Source organism: Molossus molossus, unplaced genomic scaffold, assembly GCF_014108415.1.
Source record: "Molossus molossus isolate mMolMol1 unplaced genomic scaffold, mMolMol1.p scaffold_m16_p_4, whole genome shotgun sequence".
Taxonomy (NCBI): Eukaryota; Metazoa; Chordata; class Mammalia; order Chiroptera; family Molossidae; genus Molossus; species Molossus molossus.
In genome coordinates, this window is record NW_023425377.1 from 17,137,830 (window position 1) to 17,156,538 (window position 18,709).

Consider the following 18,709-nt stretch of genomic DNA (forward strand, 5'->3'; position numbering starts at 1 on the left):
CTCAGGGAAGTTCTCCCTCACCCCTACGGCCACACCAGGTTCTCGGTTCCATGTTCCCATTCAGCCCTGCACTGGTCCGTCGTGGCACTTACTATGGTTGTGACCACATCACTTCTGTGTAAATACTGCTCGATGTGCGTCTCCCCACTACCGTCCGGGACGCGGGGCAGGGACTGGCTACTGCTGTGCCCACGAGGGCAGCGCCTATCCTACGGCCACCAAGGAGTCATGATTTGTTTAATGAGTGACGGGAACATTAAGACTCCCTGATGACCAAGGTCTGGTGCTAGTGGGAGTGGGTGGGGGGGCCCCGGCTCCTCCCGGCCCCAGTGCTCGGAGCTGTGACACGGGGTGGAGCAGGAGCCTGAGCCCCGTGCTGGAACGAGGCCGTGCTGCAGGGCCCCGGGCAGGTGCGGCAGGCGAACCTCCGGAATCAGGCTGGCGTGGGGCTCCTCCCAGCCCGGGCTGCTCCCCCTTGGCTCAGGACTCACCAGAGCTTGCTCTATAAGCAGGCAGAACAGGATGGCGTTGCCCACCTCCCTCAGGCTCTGGAACACGTCGGTTTTGAGCTCTGCGTACTCGATGATGTCCTTCAGCTGGTGGTGGAAGAACTCCAGGATCCCTGGGGGGTGGGGGGTGGGGGGTGGTCAGCGGGCTGGCAGCTCAGCCAGGGTTAGGGTTTGTGGGAAGTGCCGCTGACCAGCAGCCTCACACCTGCCTCAGGCAGCGAAAGGCCAAAGCTGCGGGCCCAGGGTAAGGTTCCTTCAGGCTCAGCACTGGAGAAGGATCAGGAGGCTGGTTCACACACACACACACTGAGCAGCCCTGAGTCTTTCCCAGTCTCTCTCTCTCTCTCTCTCTCTCTCACACACACACACATACAGTCCCTGTAAAAAGTTACCTGAATTCCTAATCACAACAGGAATGAACATTTATCGGTGTTAGATACTGCGCTAAGGATTTTCTCTGCAACTCATAACGACCACGAACTAGGCACTATTACTCTCGTTCTCAGATGAGGCTCCGAGAGGGTAAGTGGCCCGTCCAGAGTCACACAGCTTAGTACGTGGGGCAGCTGAGACTGAAAACCAGCCCTTTCCGATTCTGAATCACACGGACCCAGCACCTGGCATCCTGCTTTTTAGAAAAAACACCAGGTGCCAAACTCTTGTCTCCATCTTTCTGGATTCCCCAGGCCCCTGATTCAGACCCTCCTCCACTATGAGGGAAGGAAAGAACCATTTCTTTGCCAGAAGATGAATGGCAAACACACCTGCTCCCTGGCTCCCCCGAGACATGCCACCTGAGGCACCAGCCTCCTCGCCTGGGCCAGTGGAGGGAGTCCTGGAGGTGCTGAGCTAGGGAAGACCTTGCGGCAGCCCAGCGGGCCTCAGTGACCTGCCAAGGGAAGAAGCTACTGCTCAGAGGGATTCGAAGTGCTTCGAGGCCGGCTAGCTGGCCAGTGGCAGAGGGAGGGTGCCAACTCAGAGCTCTGCTAGCTCACCGGCCATGAGGGAAGCAGAAGGTCCGAGGCAGAGGGCGGAGCCCCCTTCCCACCGTAGGCGGGGCCGGCACCCTCTCAGCACCCCTGCCCCCGGTTCCCCATCACCAACCTGGGGAGCCGTACTCATGCCGGGGCAGGCGGCAGATCTTGGGCATCACTTCGATAAGTGTTTTCACATACTGGAGAATGGTTCCTTGGAGCTGAGAACACAAGAGCACAAGATGACGTAACCCACCTTTGCTGCACAGGTGCACCTGCGGGCCGAACACTGGGCCCCTGGGGTGTGCGAGGCGTCTGCTGAAACCCGTGTGCAGGTGCAACGTGTCCCCCGTAAATTCACGTGCCGAAACCCTAATCCCCGCTGGGATGGTATTTGGAGATGGGGCCTTTGGGAGGTAGTTAGTCATGAGGGTGGAGCCCTCCTGATGGGATTAGTGCCCTTATAAGAAGAGACTCGAACAAGATGACGTCTCTCTGTCCTGTGAGGACACAGCCAGAAGGCAGCCGTGTGTGAACTAGGAGGCAGGCCAGAACTTGACCTTGCTTGCCCTGATCTTCGACCTCCAGCCTCCAGAAGCGTGAGAAATAAGCATGCTGTCTAAGCCACCCAGTGGCCGGTGCATTTGTCACAGCAATCCGAGCTGACAGAGCCAGCCGGCTCTGTTCCCTGAGTAGACAGGGCGGGCTCTCCCCTAAAGATGGGGGGGCAGCTCCGCTGCCTTTTCTAAGGGAAAATGGGCTTCCGAAGACAGAAAAGGGAGCTTTCTCATTACCCCCTGGGCTCATAGACTTTAGGAGCAAAGTTTCTAGGTGTGGCGTCCTTCCTGGGGTCGGGTGCTTACACAGGACCCAGACTAAGAGCTGAAATGCAATGAAAACAGGGAGCTCTGGAGGCCGAGACAGGGAGACGGAGTCAAGCAGGGGACACGCACAGCGCCTGATCCCTCTGTGTCCAAGCAGACATCTTCAATCCATGACCCATTCTCCTGGGCAGCTCTGGCTCTGGCTTCCCAGGTCACAGCCCACGGCTCCGCGCACGGCGGCTACCAGAGAACTGGAGTTAGCCAGCGAAGCACCGTCCCTGACAGGGCTGCACATGGCTTCCTTATGTCTCTTTTGACATCTCCGTTTTCAGGAAAATCTCATTTCAGTGTTTCAGCCTTGCTTCCACAGTGTCGTGGGGAATTAGATGAAGGTTCAGCTGACCATACAGAGACAAAATGGTGACGAAGAGACACAGCATCTGCTTGAGGCCAGTGCAGTGTTGCTAACAGTAAGAAACCCCGAGGGGAAGAAGCACGTGACTGATTAGAGATGTCTGCCGGGGGCATGGGAGGCAAAAATGGTGGTGCATGTGTGGTGGGTTTGCCAGCTGACGTCAGACAGCACGGCACAGGGGGCCTACGGCAGTCACCGCCAGGCCCGACAGGTCGGTGTCAGGATGGCCGAGTTCAGTCACCAAGTACAAGGAGCAAGCTCTGGGTTAGACAGGGAGAGGCACAGCCACACGTCAGGGGAGCTCAGAAATGTAACAGGGCCCCAGACTGTAACAGGGCAGAGGGCTCCCTGGGCCATTCCTACAGACACAAGTGTCTTGACTCCACCAGCCGGGTAACAGTGACAGCAGATCTTGTGCCTACCAACCCCACTCGGGCACGTCCCCGGCTTACCAAGCTCTTGACAATCTTCAGCAGCTCCTCCATGACCACAGCGATGCCCTGGTAACCCAGGAGTCTGCAGATGGTCTTGAAGTGCGGGGGCCCCACGAAGTTCCTGTAGGAGCTGTAGATGTGGCTGTAGGCGATGTTGAGAGGCTGGGAAAGAGAGGGTGTGTCAGAGAAGCGGCTGAGTACCGCATGGATGCCAGCCCGCGTCCTGTCCTGGGGGAGCTGTTTCGTGATAGAAGGGATGGCAACCTGACGTTATCTGTGCGCTGTCCCTGGGGACCCCGGGGAGTCTGTTTGCAAGATGCTGGCCATGGAGAGAGGTGTGGCCCGTGGCCACAGGATGGAGCAAAGGTCACTGAAGGAGCAGTGGGTTCCCTGGTAGAAAAGGAGAAAGAACATCCGGGCGAGTATCTTGTTTACAGAGACTCCTGCTCCCCACACCGTCCACACACACACCAGGACTTTTATAAACTGAGCTGTGGGGTGGGGGCAAAACTGATGATGTCCTTTCCCTAGAGACAGTTTTGGTCCTCGAAATGGCTGGAAGGACCTGTGGAAACGCAGTAGGGGATTCAGCACTGCTTCTTTCTCCTACGTTTCGTTGTCTCCGTCTGTGCCGGGAGGGGTCCGGGACTGCCACTGAGTGCCGGGGAAAATCAGTGTCCTCATCTATGAGACGAGGGGGCTGGACCGAATCAGGGGTGTCCTGACCTCTCGAGCAGCCGTCTAAAGGAAAGATGTCACAGGAGCTAATACGTGAAACAGACAGAAGCAGAGCTGCTCCGTCTGGGTGCTGGCTGGTTGGTGGCCCAGGACCCTGGTCGCTGACTAGTCACCTCCATTGTCCTCAGAACCTCCGTGAGACACCTTTGGTGAGTAGCGGGATCTCTTTAAGATCTCTGTCTGAGAATATGTGACCAAAACATAGGTCCCTCAGTTGCTCACTGACCTTGTTTTGAAGTGCTGCCCCTTACAGAACACCTCATGCTGGGCTCCCTGAGGCCCTGTTCGTGTATTCTCACTTAACCCACACAACAAACGTGCGATGTGGCCAGTTCTTAGCCCCGCGTCACAGAGGAGGGAGCTGAGGCTCAGGGCGGTGAGCAGCTTGCTCCAGGTCACACAATTCACCGGCAACTGAGCCCCGGTCTGCAGCCCACGTCCTTAACCTCTACGTACAAGGGTGAACTTCGGAACTGCATTCTATTATAAACCATATCCATTTTCTAGATGAAGCTTCACTTCAAAGCTTAGTTCTGAGTGTAGTTTTCCTGCCTGGGATTATAAAAATCTTGAGCACAAACCACGCAGATACGAGGAGACCCCACCTGATATTCTACTAGCGGTTGGCTAACGAGAAAGCCTAGGCAAATAACTAGGAACCGTAATGATGCTTTTGGAAGACCGCGAGGTTCTCAACTCCCCTCCAGCCACCGCAGGAAGGTTTAATCATGTTCAGTCTAGGTTTTGCATTAAGTATGTTTTAGTATAGATGAATTCTTCTAAACTTTACCAAAAAAGCATCACAATGACAGTACCCTCGACTAACAAGGATACATGAAGAACATGACCGGAAAACCCACTAACAGCAAAGATCCCCGAGGAAGCAGAACACCCACTCCTCGGGCAGGCTGCAGGGTAGTCCGCTCGGTGAGCTAATGCCCACGGGTGGGAGGCTCAGAACGTGACAGAGTGAGCTTCACGCTTCATGCCCACGCGCTGCCGCAGTGAACTCTGCCTCACCTGATGGGTGGGGCGATCTATGTGGTGCCCAAGGATTTCTAAGTGTCAGGGGTCAGGCGTGGTTTATGTAGGGAGGGAAACATCATGGACTCAACGTATGATGTTCATGAACGTTGATGTTCAGCAAATCCTGGACGTCTATGAATTGTTGAGTTTGATTTAACCAACCATGGGGCCAGGCCGTAGAATTCTGTGTGTGTGTAACAGGCCACCCTGCCAAACGGGGCTGGGGGTAGGTGAGGTGCGTGAGGAACCAGAGCACAAAATGTTAGGGGGGACTCACGTTTCTCATCTCGGTTCTAGCCCCGTTCCCGAAGCCCCATTCTGTATGCTCCCGTTTCCATGGCGAGGGATGAGGAGTATATGGCAAATACCAAACCAACCACGGCTTACCTCTGGTGGGGGAAGACGGCTGACTAGAAAGGGACATGAGAGAACCTTCTAGGTGATGGAGATGCCCTAATGCTGCTTGGGGTGTTGACGACACAGATGTATGTACATTTGTCAAAACTCATAAAACTATATGTACCCTTGTGATCTCTGCATTTATGGACTGAGTGGTTGTAGCTCCCCAACTTCATATGTGGAAATCCCAACCCCTATATGTGGGACCACTGGGAGGTCATGAAGTCATAAGCGTGGAGTCCTCATGAATGGGATTTGTGCCCTTGGAGGAAAAGACTCCAGAGCTTCCCCCACCCCTGCACCATGTGGGATACAATGAGAGCAAGGCCATCTGCGACCAGGAAGAGGACTCTCACCGGGCACCAGATCCGCGGGCGCCTTCATCTTGAACTCCCCACCTCTACGCAATAAACACATGTTGTTTAAGCCACCTGGTGGGTGGTATTTTTGTTACAGCAGCCTGAACTAAGTGCATTTTACTATATGCAACTATGTGTCGATATAAAAGTACATTAAAAAGCCCACGGGCTATATCATAGCCTCATTTACTTCCCAACATTTGTTTCCAAAGATTAAAAAAAATAAAAACATGTTTAATTTTCTCCTGAAGGGGGCTGCAGCTGGAGCCCCACAGGCGTGAGGAGATAGGGAGATGGCTCTGCTCACAGCCTCAAGGGGCACTCGGCAGGGTACTGGGCTGCCACAGCCCATTCCCCCCCCCCCCCCAACACCGCTCATCCGGGCTCGCCTCTGGACCCAGCACAGCTCTGAGCATTTCTCCTTTGTCCCCTTTCAAGCAGTCTATGGAAGGCATTTCTGAGCAGCAGGGTGATTTCCAGTGGATATCTCTGGGGGAGACACAAAGCAATCAGCTACTTTATTTCTTCTGTTGGATTCTATGACTTCATTTTTTTGCTTTGTCTGAGTCTATAGTTAGTTATAAACTGACGTGGGCACACCTGACTTCAAATTCCAGGTCCATACATTTACTAGCTAGATGATCTTGAGCAAACTACGTAACCTCTCTTAGCTTTGGTTTTCCCTAAGTAAAAAATCCTACCATCTCCAATAGGGCTGTTGGAGTTGAGATGATGGATGTAAAACACCGAGGACGGTGCCTGACACCCTGGAAGCACTCATTCAATCACAGCCATTCCTATGGCTTTGTTCGATGACTCGTAAGTCAAGACCAGGGAAACACAGCTGCCTGGTCCATTTCCCCAGCAGTCACAATGCTCTGCAGGTGAAGAGGGGAGCACGTACCTGGGGGCTAATCCTACACGATACAGTGGATGTCCCACGTGGGAATGTGACAGAGGACATAGCTGGGACCAGCTGATCAAGTGCACCCAAAATGCAGATTTTGCTTAATATTTGCAACATTATAAAAATGGGAGCTGTCTAACAACAGACTGTGGGTAGAGGCTCTCATAGCTGCAAGCCTTTGGGTGGATCTGAGAAACGCGACTTAAGGTTGTCAGGAGGGAACCTGCCTGGGGCTGAGGGTTGGGAGAGATGTGATTGATGCTCCCGAAAGAGGCGCAAGCTCAGCACCATCTTCCTGGATGCCCCTCCTTCCTAGCAGTCTTCTGAACCCTCACTCCCACCCAAGGCGCTTCTAGTACCAAGTTTCCCTTAGCACTTCCTGGCAAGCACAAACAAATATATATATACACACACACACAGTTCAACAGCCCTCCCCAGTTCCAGGCAGAGGAGGAGAAAAATTTTGGAATTGTTCTACCACACACAAGGGTTTTTTAAACACCCCTCCTAGGCCTGCTCAATGCATGCAGGCTGCCTCTTGCTGACATTCCCACGTCAGTCTTGGATTCTGGTCCAGACCAGAAGTTTCAGCCTCAGCTGATGACCCCAGCTCAGGAAGGACCAGCATGAATTGAGCAGAATTCAAATCCTTCTAAGTGAACAAGCACCCCTCCCCCCTCCCCCCAATACACCACACTCATGCAAGAAGAAACACACGTACATGCTAAACAGGACATGCACACACACCCCCGGAGGGCACCCATCTGACCTGTTGGCTCAATAGGAGGCTGGGCCCTATTGAGAAAATGTGGGAATATGGGAGCCTGGGCATTTTCTGAGGTTGGGTAAAGAAAAACAGGAATGCAACATGACTTGAGACACTGGAAACTTGCTACAAATCTCTCATCCTGAACCAATCCTGCTAATGGACCCAGGTTCCCACCCAAGGGTCTACCTTAGAAACGAATTCCGTTTAGGATGGCTCACTTTTAACATCAAGCTAAAGAAGCTTGCACAATCCACACTGCCCTAAACAGATAATTTTATGAGACCTTAATAAATAAATAATTCTTATTCAGGAATTAAAGCCAGCGTATTAATGTGTCACACAGATGTGCATTAAAAAAAAAAAAAAAGGCATAATAGCATTTTAAGGAGAGAAAAAAGTTTGATCTGGCTGATCCTGGGCACTATATTATCTGTATATGGACCTTTTAAAATTTGTATTAACGCATACATAACATACGAGCTCCCATGTAACCCATTCTTCAGGGTGGTATATGGGCTTTAAGTCGAAGGCCTCTGTCTTTCACCAGGTGGTAAGCAGGGCCGACCACCTCAAACAACAAGACCTATTTATTTGGTGAACTGAATTTGCAAGCAATTTGTATCTCTGCTTTCTGGAATCACTATCGCCATTTTCAGAGATCCCAAGAGGAATTAAAACTGTTTCTAATTTCCTGTCTTAGTTACAATTTCTTTAATGTTCCTTGAGCAATCTGAAAAGCATCAGCCCACCAACACAACCACGGCTCTCTAATTGGGCTCAGGCAGCAAACGGCTGCTCAACTCTGAAATCCCTGCGGGCACATGAATAAAACACGAGGAAAGGGCACAGGGTAAGATGCGTCAAGGACTGATAACTCCTGAAGTGCGGGTTCAAAACCATTGCTAGGGCCTGGGGAAAACCGCGGATGTGTCTGCCCATCGCTTCTTGACATCTAGTGAGCTGTAGGGCTGGGTCTCCAACATCTGGGTTCCTTGTTGGTCTACTTAGCTAAGAGGCTGAAAGATTCAAGGCAGCTGCTGTAGAGACCTCAAGAAATGATGCTCCTCCTTTCTTGTCTTACGAATTAAGTCCTTTGGAAAAGGCAAGAGGGAGAACCAAAACCGAGCCCTCCTATTCAGAGGTACCATATCAATGCTCTCACACTAGATTTTTGGAGGAAACCAATGTCATCACTTTTATTCATTATCTAATATAATAATGATGTCACACAAGTGTATACTGCTTCTCTGTTGGTGAATGTTTTCATCTAATAATTCCTTCCTAACTGCCCTGGTGCACTCATTCCTGGGGCTCCTGGAGCAAATGACCACCAACCGGGTAGCTCACAACAACAGGAATGACCCCCTCGTAGTTCGGGAATCCAGAATCCAAAATCAGCGTCACTGGGCTGAAATCAGGTCAGCAGGGCCACAGTTCTTTCAGAGACTCTAGAGAAGAATCCGTCTCTTCCATATTCTAGCTTCTGGTGGCAGCCAGCATTCCTTGGGTTGTGGCTGCATCACTCCGATCTTCCAAGGTCTCTGCTGAGATCTGGTCTCTGTCTGTGTGTAACCTCCCTCTTACAAGGACATCTGTGAGGACATTTAGGATCCATCCTGGTAACCCAGGATAATGTTCCTGTTGTCAGATCCTTCACTTAATCACCTCTGCAAAGTCTTTTTTTCCAAATCAAGTCACATTCCCAGGTTCCGGGATTAGGACCCGATATTTCTGGGGGCCATTATCAGCCTACTACACCAGATGAGGCAGGTGCAACCACCCCCATTTAGCAGAGGAGGAATCTAAGGGAGGTAATTGGCCCAAAGTGGAACACAAGATGATATTCTGCCATACGTACCAGGTGCCAAAATCATGGAATTCTCTGGATGGTGGAAAAGTAACGTAGCCTGGGAGTGGGACCGTGAAGACATGCATAGGGGTGGCGGCAGCAAACTGGGTGACATGGTGGGTGGTGTCATCAGTGGGGCTGAGGCAGACTCCCCTGGTCAGGCCACATGGCAAGAGCTGGTGCCCAGGTATGGACCCAGCTGGAATGTGCTCAGGTTGCTGCAGCAAAGCCCCTAAGGATGACTTACTAAGAAAAGCTTTGCAGGAGTATGATGCATTTCCCTGAGGTCAAATCATGCCTTAGGGGCATCATATAGCTAGTGACGACCACGCCAGCACTTTCTAAAGAGTAAAAAATGATCAGGAAATCATTAGTATAATTGAAAGAATGACTTGTGCCACGATCTGCCTCACTTGGAAGGCAGTTATAGGACTGATTCTATATAATTTACTTTCAAGACTCTATTTTTAAAGTTTTGACTCATCTACTAATTTTGATGACTGAATTAGTCGTTAAAGGTTTCTCAGTCTTTAACATCAGCCCTAACCTGACGTGAGATTTCTCAGGCTCAGGCAGGCGTACCTGGCCTCCAGACTCCTCTTCCAGAAGAGAAAATACTTGCTAACAGGATTTCTCCACATGTGTTGGATGTTTCCCCTGCTTCTAAGTGGACTGCATTCAGGTGGTTGGGTTCTCTCCGAAGCCTTTTAGTTTCTTGCCTGTTCCCATTACTCTAGACCCCGCTGTGCTGTGAAGTCCTGTCTCGACGTCTCAGGAGAAGCAAACCACGAGACAAAGAGCCGCCGTTCATTGTTGCCGACTATGAACGGGGGGAGTCGAACGGCACTTCATCCAAGAGACCAGCGAGGGCTCCGGCTCTGGGGACCATCAGACCCAGGCGGAGAGCACAGCCACAGCCTCGCCGAGTGACCACAGTCAAGTTGATTTACCCCTCTTAGCCTCAGTTTCTCCCTTTGCTCAATGGTGATGAGAGCCTACCTCAAAGAGTTGTTGCAGGGGTAAAAGAAGAAAACACATATAAAACGTACCAAAATGTTTTCAATGGTTATTTAAGAGTTGTGCGAGTATGACTGCCGTCTTTGAAATTTTCTGTATTAATTTAAGCACAAGAAGCATATATAATTTTTTTAAAAACTATATATAAAAAAAGGAAAGTCAGCATCATGCAGGGTATAAGCCTTGCCCATTACAGCCTCTGAACTAAGCTACGATCAACTCAGGAAGGGGCTCTGCCCCACTGACCCATCTTTTTTTTTTAAGTCTTTTTTTCTTTATTGATTTTTAGAGAGTGAGGAAGCGAGAGGGAGCGAGAGATAGAAACATTGGTAAGAGAGAACATCAACTGGCTGCCTCCTGCATGCCCCCCACTGGGGATCGGGACCACAACCTGGGCATGTGCCCTGACCGGGAATCGAACTGTGACCTCTTGGTGCAGGGTTGACGCTCAACCAGTGAGTCACACCGGCCGGGCCCCACTGACCTGCCTTAACAATCCTCACTCCTCTCCCCATCCTGCACTTTGCAGACGTGGCTCCTCTCACTGCTCTGACATGACGAGGCAGGTAGTGTTGATATTTGCGTTTTACACAGGAGTTCACCAAGGTATAAAAGGGGAGGGAATTTGTCCAAGGCCACAGGCAGGATGTGAACCCAGCCTGGGGGGTTCAGGGCCTGCACTCTGAACCCTGAGTGCCAATCAGCTTTGGGGCCCAGGTAAGCCCTCACGAGGTCCTTTGACTGCCATCTCCGGGAAGGGCACAGGGACCCCACTCTTGGCTGATTTCCTCTGGCAGCGACTTACTCCAGGTGTACACAGCCTGCCGACACCCACGGAGGCTACAACCTGGACACACTCCCGAAGGGCCTCCCTGAAGGTGAGGAAGAGTAAGCGTGGCTGGGCGTGGCCTCCGGGGCAAGTGTCCTCAGATCCTGTATCTCATCCGCGAGGGCTGCACCGGCTCCTCTGGGTGCTGGTGAACGGAGCGGGCCCAGAGGACGACGAGCCCCGGTCAGGACTCGGTTTCCACCCCTGCGCCACCCCTCCTCTGGGGCCTGTGACGCCACAGGACTCCTAAGGCCTCGCTTTCGGAGTGTCTCAGCTTCTCAAACAAAATGCCCAGTGTTGAGAATGGCATCTAGGAGCATTAAAATTAAATTCCCCTTGCCCGGCTGGTGTGGCTCAGTGGTTGAGCATTGACCTATGCAGCACGAGGTCGCTGGTTCGATTCCCGGTCAGGACACGTGCCCAGGTTGTGGGCCAGATCCCCCGAGGGGGGCGTGCAGGGGCGGCCAGTCAATGCTCTCTCTCATTGATGTGGAATTCTCTCCCTCTCCCTAAAACTCAATAAAGAAAAATCAATAAAGAAAAGTAAATGCCCCCTTTCTGTGGCAAAGTCTTGAGTTATCGCGTCACTCGTCACTGCACAGGCTCCCTAACTGGCATTTTCATTCCCTACAAAATAACCTTTTCAAAAGGCCCCAGCGAGCTTCCGCACTGGCCTTTCCGTGCAGAGGACGCCTTCATGCTCTGTGGGGAGCCACCATCAGCACGAGTGACAGCAGACGGTGACAGGCCCCTGGGACGCCGAAGCCACAGGAAAGCCACGGAGCATGTCTAACCAGAGAGCCCGGACAGCCCGACCCCACGCCTCACCGACACCTTTGGCCAGGGGAGGGTCCGGGACTCACCAGGCAGCTCTTTGTGACTTTTTGGTTCTCACTGATGTGAATCACAAGGCGACCTGTGGGGAGTGCACTCAGCTACTTCAACTGACAACCGAGAAGCAAAACAGCTGACTGTTAACAACATATAGTTTGCGTGAAATCATTCAGGTTTCAATCGATCTGAGCTAAGGATGCTGTAACAGATGACCTCAAGCTCGGTGGCTTGAAGGTGACAGAACCTTAGCCTCCATATCAGACGAGCCCTGTGATCTCCCCAAACGAATGGCGGCAAGGTATTCTTTTAAGGTGGAGGGGAACGGAATGGGTGGGCCCTCAGAGGCAGATCGACCGTTGTGGGAAAAGGACAAGGGCCGGGAAGCAAAGTCAGGGTTCTCGAAAGAAAAGGAACTCTGGGGACCATCCAACCAGGCATAGTAAACAGTTTCTGTTTCTGGTGTCAACTCCACATGATTGATTGATAAGCGGTTTCCTGGGAGGCTTGTGTTAAGAAGGGCTCTGAGGCTGTGTTTCCAAGCCCTAACGGCAGGAGTGTCTATTAGTCCCTGGGGTTGCTGTAACAAATGACCACAAACCTGGTGGCCACAGTCTGAAGGCCAGAGCCTAAAATCGAGGTGTCAGCAGGGCCATGCACCCCCCGAACGCTCTAGGGCAGAAATTTCCTTGCACCTCCCAGCTCCTTGGTTTACGGCAGCATCGCTCCAGCCTCTGCCTCTGTCTTTACACGGCTCCTTCCCTTCGTGTCTGGGTGTGTATCTCCCTCTCCTTTTCCTTATAAAGACACCTGCCACGGGATTTAGGACTCCCTCTAAATCCAGTGTAAAATCATTTTGAGATCCTTAACTAATTAATTCCACGAAGAACCTATTTCCAAATAAGGTCACATTCTGAGGTTCTGTGTGGAGCTAAATTCTGCGGGGACACTCAAACCGACCCAGTCCAAGTCCCATGATGGTGTAGCCAGCCTGACGGGTTCAGGACTGGTCAGGGGCGGCACCCATGTCTTCCATGTGCCCATGCCCACAGCTCACAGATGATGGAATTGAGCCCAGAGAATAAAAGACTCTTGACCAGTGTCATATACCTAGGCAATGCCACAGGACACCAGAATACAGAGGAGAACACAGAGGTGGGGTGGGAGTGGGGTGGGTTAGGATGGAGATAAAATTACTGTTTCAATTGTGGGATAAAGGAGAAGGATATCTTTGCATTCAAAACCACTGTCCAAAGAGGATCCAAATGGAGCAAAAAATAAAAAATAAAAAAATAACGAGTCAATTAGAAAATTTAGTTTTAGAAAAATTAATACCACTCTGAGGATCAGTTTGTAGCAGATTGTTTGCCTTTTTTTTGTGTGTGTGTGTGCCAAATAAACAAGAGCTTCTCTCACTGGGCAAAAAACCTTTCCAGACTAGTCCTGAAAGCATCGTGCGTACATATGCCTGCTGGTTGCTATGGTGAATGATGCCGATCTGAAGAAATGAATAGTGTGAGCGTTGGGGGCGACAGTGGGATTACTCAGACGCTGGCGAGAGAGACATCAGGAGAGCCCAGAGCAGAGGAGGGGAAAAGGCAAGATTCCTTTAGCTTGGGTCCACTCTGCCTCTGAAGGCTACGCTCTAACCAGATCCTTCGCAAGCATCAGGTAAGGGACAGAAATGGCTCTTCTTGGAAATAGAAATGGCTTTTTCTTTCACACTCAGCTTGGAGGAGGGCCAGGCGATGGGAATATGAATAGCTACAAATGGGGGGAATTTCCAAACAGAAGCAGAGGAAGAAAAATAAATAAGGGAGACTGATTTGGTCTTAAAAGCTGAGGAGGCTGCTAGCATCTGGACAGAAAGCTCTTAAAAATGTCTGCTGTGGGGAGCTCAGTCTGCAAAGACAGTAGCAGCAGAGGGGAAGCAAACAGGAGAGAAGATGCATGACAAAGAGCGGATTCCTGACCATCCCTGATGGAAGGGTTTTCCGAAGGCTGTTGCCTCTGTTTCCTTAGCAATGAATACAGCTCTTCCACTGTGGTCAGAAGTGCATTTACAGGGATGTGTGGGGTGTTGGGGTGGCTGGAGGCTGTGTATGAGAAGGAGACCTCCGGAGGGAGCACAGATATTCAGTCTCCTTTGCAATGACCTCCCCTGGAGGGATCTGAGCATACCTGTCTCATCCCTCCTTTCATTCCCTGTTTTTCTGGGAGGAAATTTCCAGCCAAATAGAAAGGAACTACTCCCCTTCCTGAGCATTTCAGTTCACTATCATCCTTAGAGAAGAAAAATGAGAACAGAAAAATCCCTCAACGCCCTGCATCTTTCTGCAGTTCACCTCCTCCAGGAACACAGACATGGAAACAAAGTCAGAGGGAGGCAGGGACCAGAGAGAGCAGCTTGTGACAGAAATCAGTTTGGCTTACTACCCAATTCTGGTGAAAATCTGATGGACGGTTGTTGTTTATTACCATGGCACTACAATCTAAAACAAAACCTGCTGCATTTCATGTGAGAGGAGGAGCAGAGAGCAGAGCTGGGGGAGACCTATACGTCAACATACACAGGTCGATTATGGCTGTCCCGGGATTTTAGATCGGGGGACATGCAGTGAAGGGTAAATATGCCGCATTGAAAAGACATGAAAAGGCTTGAAGATGGCGCTCCCTTCTTCCCAAAGCGAGAGGGCTTGGCAATCTGAAGAGAGCTCGTTTGATTTGTCTGGAAAAACAGCAACGGGGCTTAGTACCAGCATCTCGTTTCGCAGTAACATTCTATTACTGAGCCCAGCAGCCTTGCCTTTGAAAACCCAGCAGTTCAGTGGCTTTGAGCCCGGTTCTCATTAGCTGTGTCACCTCAGATTGCTCATCTGTAAAATGGGGACCTAGCTCAGAGGGTGTGATGACGAATAGAGACATTTATGATTGTAAGTGGAACACCCAGCATGACCTGCCACCCAGCACAGACTTGCTAACTGCTGGTGGCTGTTACCATTACTAACATTCTCAGGACCAGCAGTCAACAGGAGCAGTTCTGCTGGTGTTAGGAGCAGATTGTATTGACCTCTGAAACGCATCTCCTGGGTACCTTTGGCTTTGGGAAAAACAAACAAAACCAGAGAGGAGGCTTTGGGGAGGACGCAGCTGCCAACGCGTGACGAAACAAATCTCTCGCCACGGGCAACAGAACTGGGAGGCAGAATGTTCTAGATGGCTGAGCTACCAGCACTTGGAGCAGGCACAAGAGGCCCAGGAGGGAAGTTTAGGTGAAACACTGGCCTGGCTTGGAGGTCACAGACCTGTCGTGACCAATGCAGGGACTCGTAGGTTGTCCTGATCCCTCCTTTCGATGCCTTTTTTCCTCTTCTTTTTTCAGGGGTTGGGAACAGTGTTGTATTTAAAGGATCTGAGCCAGGGCAGGATGAGGCTGGGGGATGTGGGCCCATCTCTTTGAGGTCTGAAGGCCCCCAGCGTTGGCATGACAGAGCCCTGCTTGGAACGTCTGCCCTGCCATTGTTTAGCTATTTCTAGCTGAGTAGCATCGCCTCTCGGCCTCCATTTTCTTGTCTGGAAAATGGGGGCAATATTAGTCTCCCTCTCGAATGCTCCATAAACGGTGGCTGTGATGATCATAAACAAGTACTTAAATAAGGGGAAGTCACTCTTCACTCTGACTCTGGTTGCAGAAGCAGGATGAACATCGAGGTTGGGAACGTTTCGTACACGGGAGCCATCATTTCCTGGTCGTCCTCGGAGCCCTGCCTGGAGGACTATTACCATATTATGTACAGGCCCAACTGGAACAGCATCTTCTCCGGCTATCTTCGCTACAGCTTCCACCACGAGGAGAAGGTGCCCCGCACCATCAGCTCGGTGGTGCTGGAGCACCTCGCCCCTTCCACTTTCTATTTCCTGTGCATCAGCTGCAAGAAGATCACCTTCCCCTACAGGCACTACTGCACCATGTTCCACACCCTGGATAAGAGTCCACTGGCTGCCGGGAGCTCCCTGGTGGACCCCCAAATCTCCCTGTGGGTCCTGATGGCCATTCTGCTGGCCTGCTTCACGGCCGTCTTAGCTTTCATCTGCCTCCAGTTCTGGTGCATCCGTTGCCATGAGCCTCGTTGGTCTTACAGAGCCGGCCACATGGAGGAGGCCAATGGGCTGGTGAGGTGGCCGGAGGAGGCCCCGGCTCTTGGTCAGAGGGAGGAAGACCTGCAGGGGCTCCCCCTGGTGGAAATGCCGCGCAAGGATTCCGGAGCTGGAGCGGAACCAGAAGCCGAAGCCGAAGCCCACGCAGAAGCCGACCAGGATGCCCCAGACGCGGGCGCCCTCCAGAGGGAGGGTGGCGACCCACCTGCCATTCTGCCGCATTTTGAGGAGTGAGGGGTGGCGAGGAGGCAGCCCCCATCCTGTAGCATAAAGCCCCCCCACAGTAGTAGCTCCTTTATGAAAATGTGTCTGTAGACTCCCCGCGTCTCCCCACAAGCGTCAGTCCGCGCCCTGCACCTGGGCTGAGTCCCCGTGGCGAAGCTTCTCCAGCTGGAGGACGCCCCCTGCTGTGCAAAGGGAGAACCGGGGCCCTTAGGAGTGTCCACTGGGAGGCGGTTAGACATTAAAGACGTTAACACGGAAACGAACAGGATCATGTTATAATGTAGAACGTGAAGTTTGCATGACTTAAATAAAACACAGCACCTCGAGGAAATTGTGGCGTTGAAGACGGGCCCCGAGTTTTGCCGCCAGCCAGCTTCCAGGGCAAGGAAAGCTGTCCCCGCGGCTGCCGGGGGTGGGGGTGCTTTGGGAAGTCTCGAGAAGGCCCCCCCGAAGCCTGCTTTCCAGCGTTCAGGCAGTCACACACCACCTCCTACATCATTTTCGTTTTTTTTTTTCAGCCATAGACCATCTTTACTATTATTAGCAAATGTTTTGAAATTGACTCAGTGTTTAAACTTAAACTTATTTGAAAAGGTAGCTGGACATTAATCCAAAAATGAATGCCAACACCCTCCCGAGAGAGAAGAGACACAAGGATAACTAGACCGAAAACAAAATAAGTGTGACTTAGATACTATCGCCTACTAAAGACTTCAGTTTTAAGACCTACTTCCTACTCGTTGAGAAGAAGGGGGATTAGCAAGTGCTGGAGAAGTATTAAAGACCTGTGAGCGCCCACATTAAGTCTGTCTCCTTCATAGAATCAAAAAGGTTTGAACGAGAAGTGAAAAGGGAGGTGTTTTTACTGTGAGTCACTAGGGTTTAACACGGTGTCTGTGAACTATGTACAATGCTCCTGTAGGCGCCCCCTGATTTGAGAACATTGCCTTGACCAGACTGGCTGTTCTGGAGAAGGTATCTGCATGTTCCCAGCATCACCCCAAACCTTCTAAGCCCTACCCTTGGTCCCGACTGGTGGGACCTCATCTTGGTTCATCACACTTCCTAATCCAGGGCTCCCTGACCCAGAGGACTACCTTCCTAACAACGTTATGTTTATCCAGTCTGTTCCTCTTCTAAGTTCATCTGAAAGTGGGGTCAAGGGTGGCCGTTTTTATCCCATCACAGAGAGAAATGTTGGTTTCTTTTGTGTTGTTGTTGACACGCTTCACTGTTTCAGTGGCATTCTTTAGTTATCCCCCCCCCCCCCCCCCCCGCCAAGGGTAAGAAGTGAATCTCCTACATACGTCATGGGGATGGGAGACTTCGTGAACATTGTTCCCGTGCACCACGGATGGAACCGGAACTTGAGGTGGGCAGAGACGATGTCTGTTTTAATCTCTATTATATCCCCAGCATGTAAAATCTAGCCCAGCGTCTGGCTTCCAGAAAGTGCTTCATAAATGTCTGTTCAGTGATTGGCAGTGGACTGAGGTCTAGAGCAGGCTGCACTGGCAATGTTTAGTTAAATAGCGTCAGGATGTGCATGTGTGAACAAAGAAGCCGAGACCGAAGACGGGTTTCTCAGCTCTAGCCCCAGTCAACTGGATTTCCTTCAGAGCTTCACCTCCCCGACTGCTGCCTGCCTGCAGATCCCGTATATCTATCCAGCACAAACCCCGGAATCACAGGACGGTATCACAATGCATCGACTGAGGAGGAGGAGGCGATGTGCAACACCAAGACGAGCAACCCCGTGCATGCACTACCCTGCTCACGTCCCCAAAACGATTCCGCACAGGATCCAGCCCCTGGTCTGAGTTCACCCCCCTCCTTGCTAGTTGTGAACAAATAAAGATGAATAAACTCACAGTCGTTTCCGCCTGGATCTCACTGCTGCCTCATCATCTCCCCTCCTTGCATTGCTGATTCGGGGAACACTTTTCTATTGGCTTTTGCTCACTAGCCTTCTTAGAAGCAGGGCCCGGGCAAGGCTACTCACCTTGGACCCATAGAGGTAATAAGGCTGGACGTTGGCGGGTTTATCTCTTTGCGGTTCTTGGGTAAAAGGAATGGCAGTTCGGACAAAACTAGGAGAAGAAAATAGATGGGCAGGAGTTAGCTGGGTCCTGATATTCTTCAGGGGACTAATGTCGTGGGAGCCCTTCTTGAGCAGGTGCAACCACACCGTTTCTTAGGTGGCTGCCTGCAGTCCTCTGGCACACTCCCCCTCAACTACTGCCTCCTCCCCGTAGACGGGAGAACCGGAGCCCAGATTCCCAGGCTTGGTTTGGGGCTGGCTGCTCAGGACACTGGGCTGGGCCTGAGAATAAATGGGCTTCTCTCGGGCTCCCCCTCTCCACCCCCAGGTTGCTTTCTCAAGAGCAGGGCTTTGCAAACGCTTTCTGTAAAGGCCCAGACAGCAAACGTTTTCAGCTTTGCCGGC

General features: G+C 51.6%; 2 protein-coding genes across 4 annotated transcripts in view; one reads left to right on the top strand and one right to left on the bottom strand.

Annotated features, from left to right (window-relative positions):
- Positions 1–18,709, bottom strand: part of CYFIP2 (cytoplasmic FMR1 interacting protein 2) — a 115,785-nt gene that overhangs the window by 31,168 nt on the left and 65,908 nt on the right. For all 3 annotated transcript variants that reach the window (XM_036241189.1, XM_036241187.1, XM_036241188.1), the window contains 4 exons: positions 18,266–18,353; positions 3,175–3,318; positions 1,614–1,704; positions 492–622 (listed from right to left, as the gene is read on the bottom strand). In XM_036241189.1, the coding sequence (XP_036097082.1) occupies positions 492–622; positions 1,614–1,704; positions 3,175–3,318; positions 18,266–18,353 (454 nt within the window). The remainder of the gene's footprint in view (positions 1–491; positions 623–1,613; positions 1,705–3,174; positions 3,319–18,265; positions 18,354–18,709) is intronic.
- FNDC9 (fibronectin type III domain containing 9) lies at positions 13,454–16,272 on the top strand. Its single transcript, XM_036241190.1, has 2 exons — positions 13,454–13,551; positions 15,573–16,272. The coding sequence occupies exon 2, from the start codon at positions 15,580–15,582 to the stop codon at positions 16,270–16,272; it is 693 nt and encodes a 230-aa protein (XP_036097083.1). The 5' UTR covers positions 13,454–13,551; positions 15,573–15,579.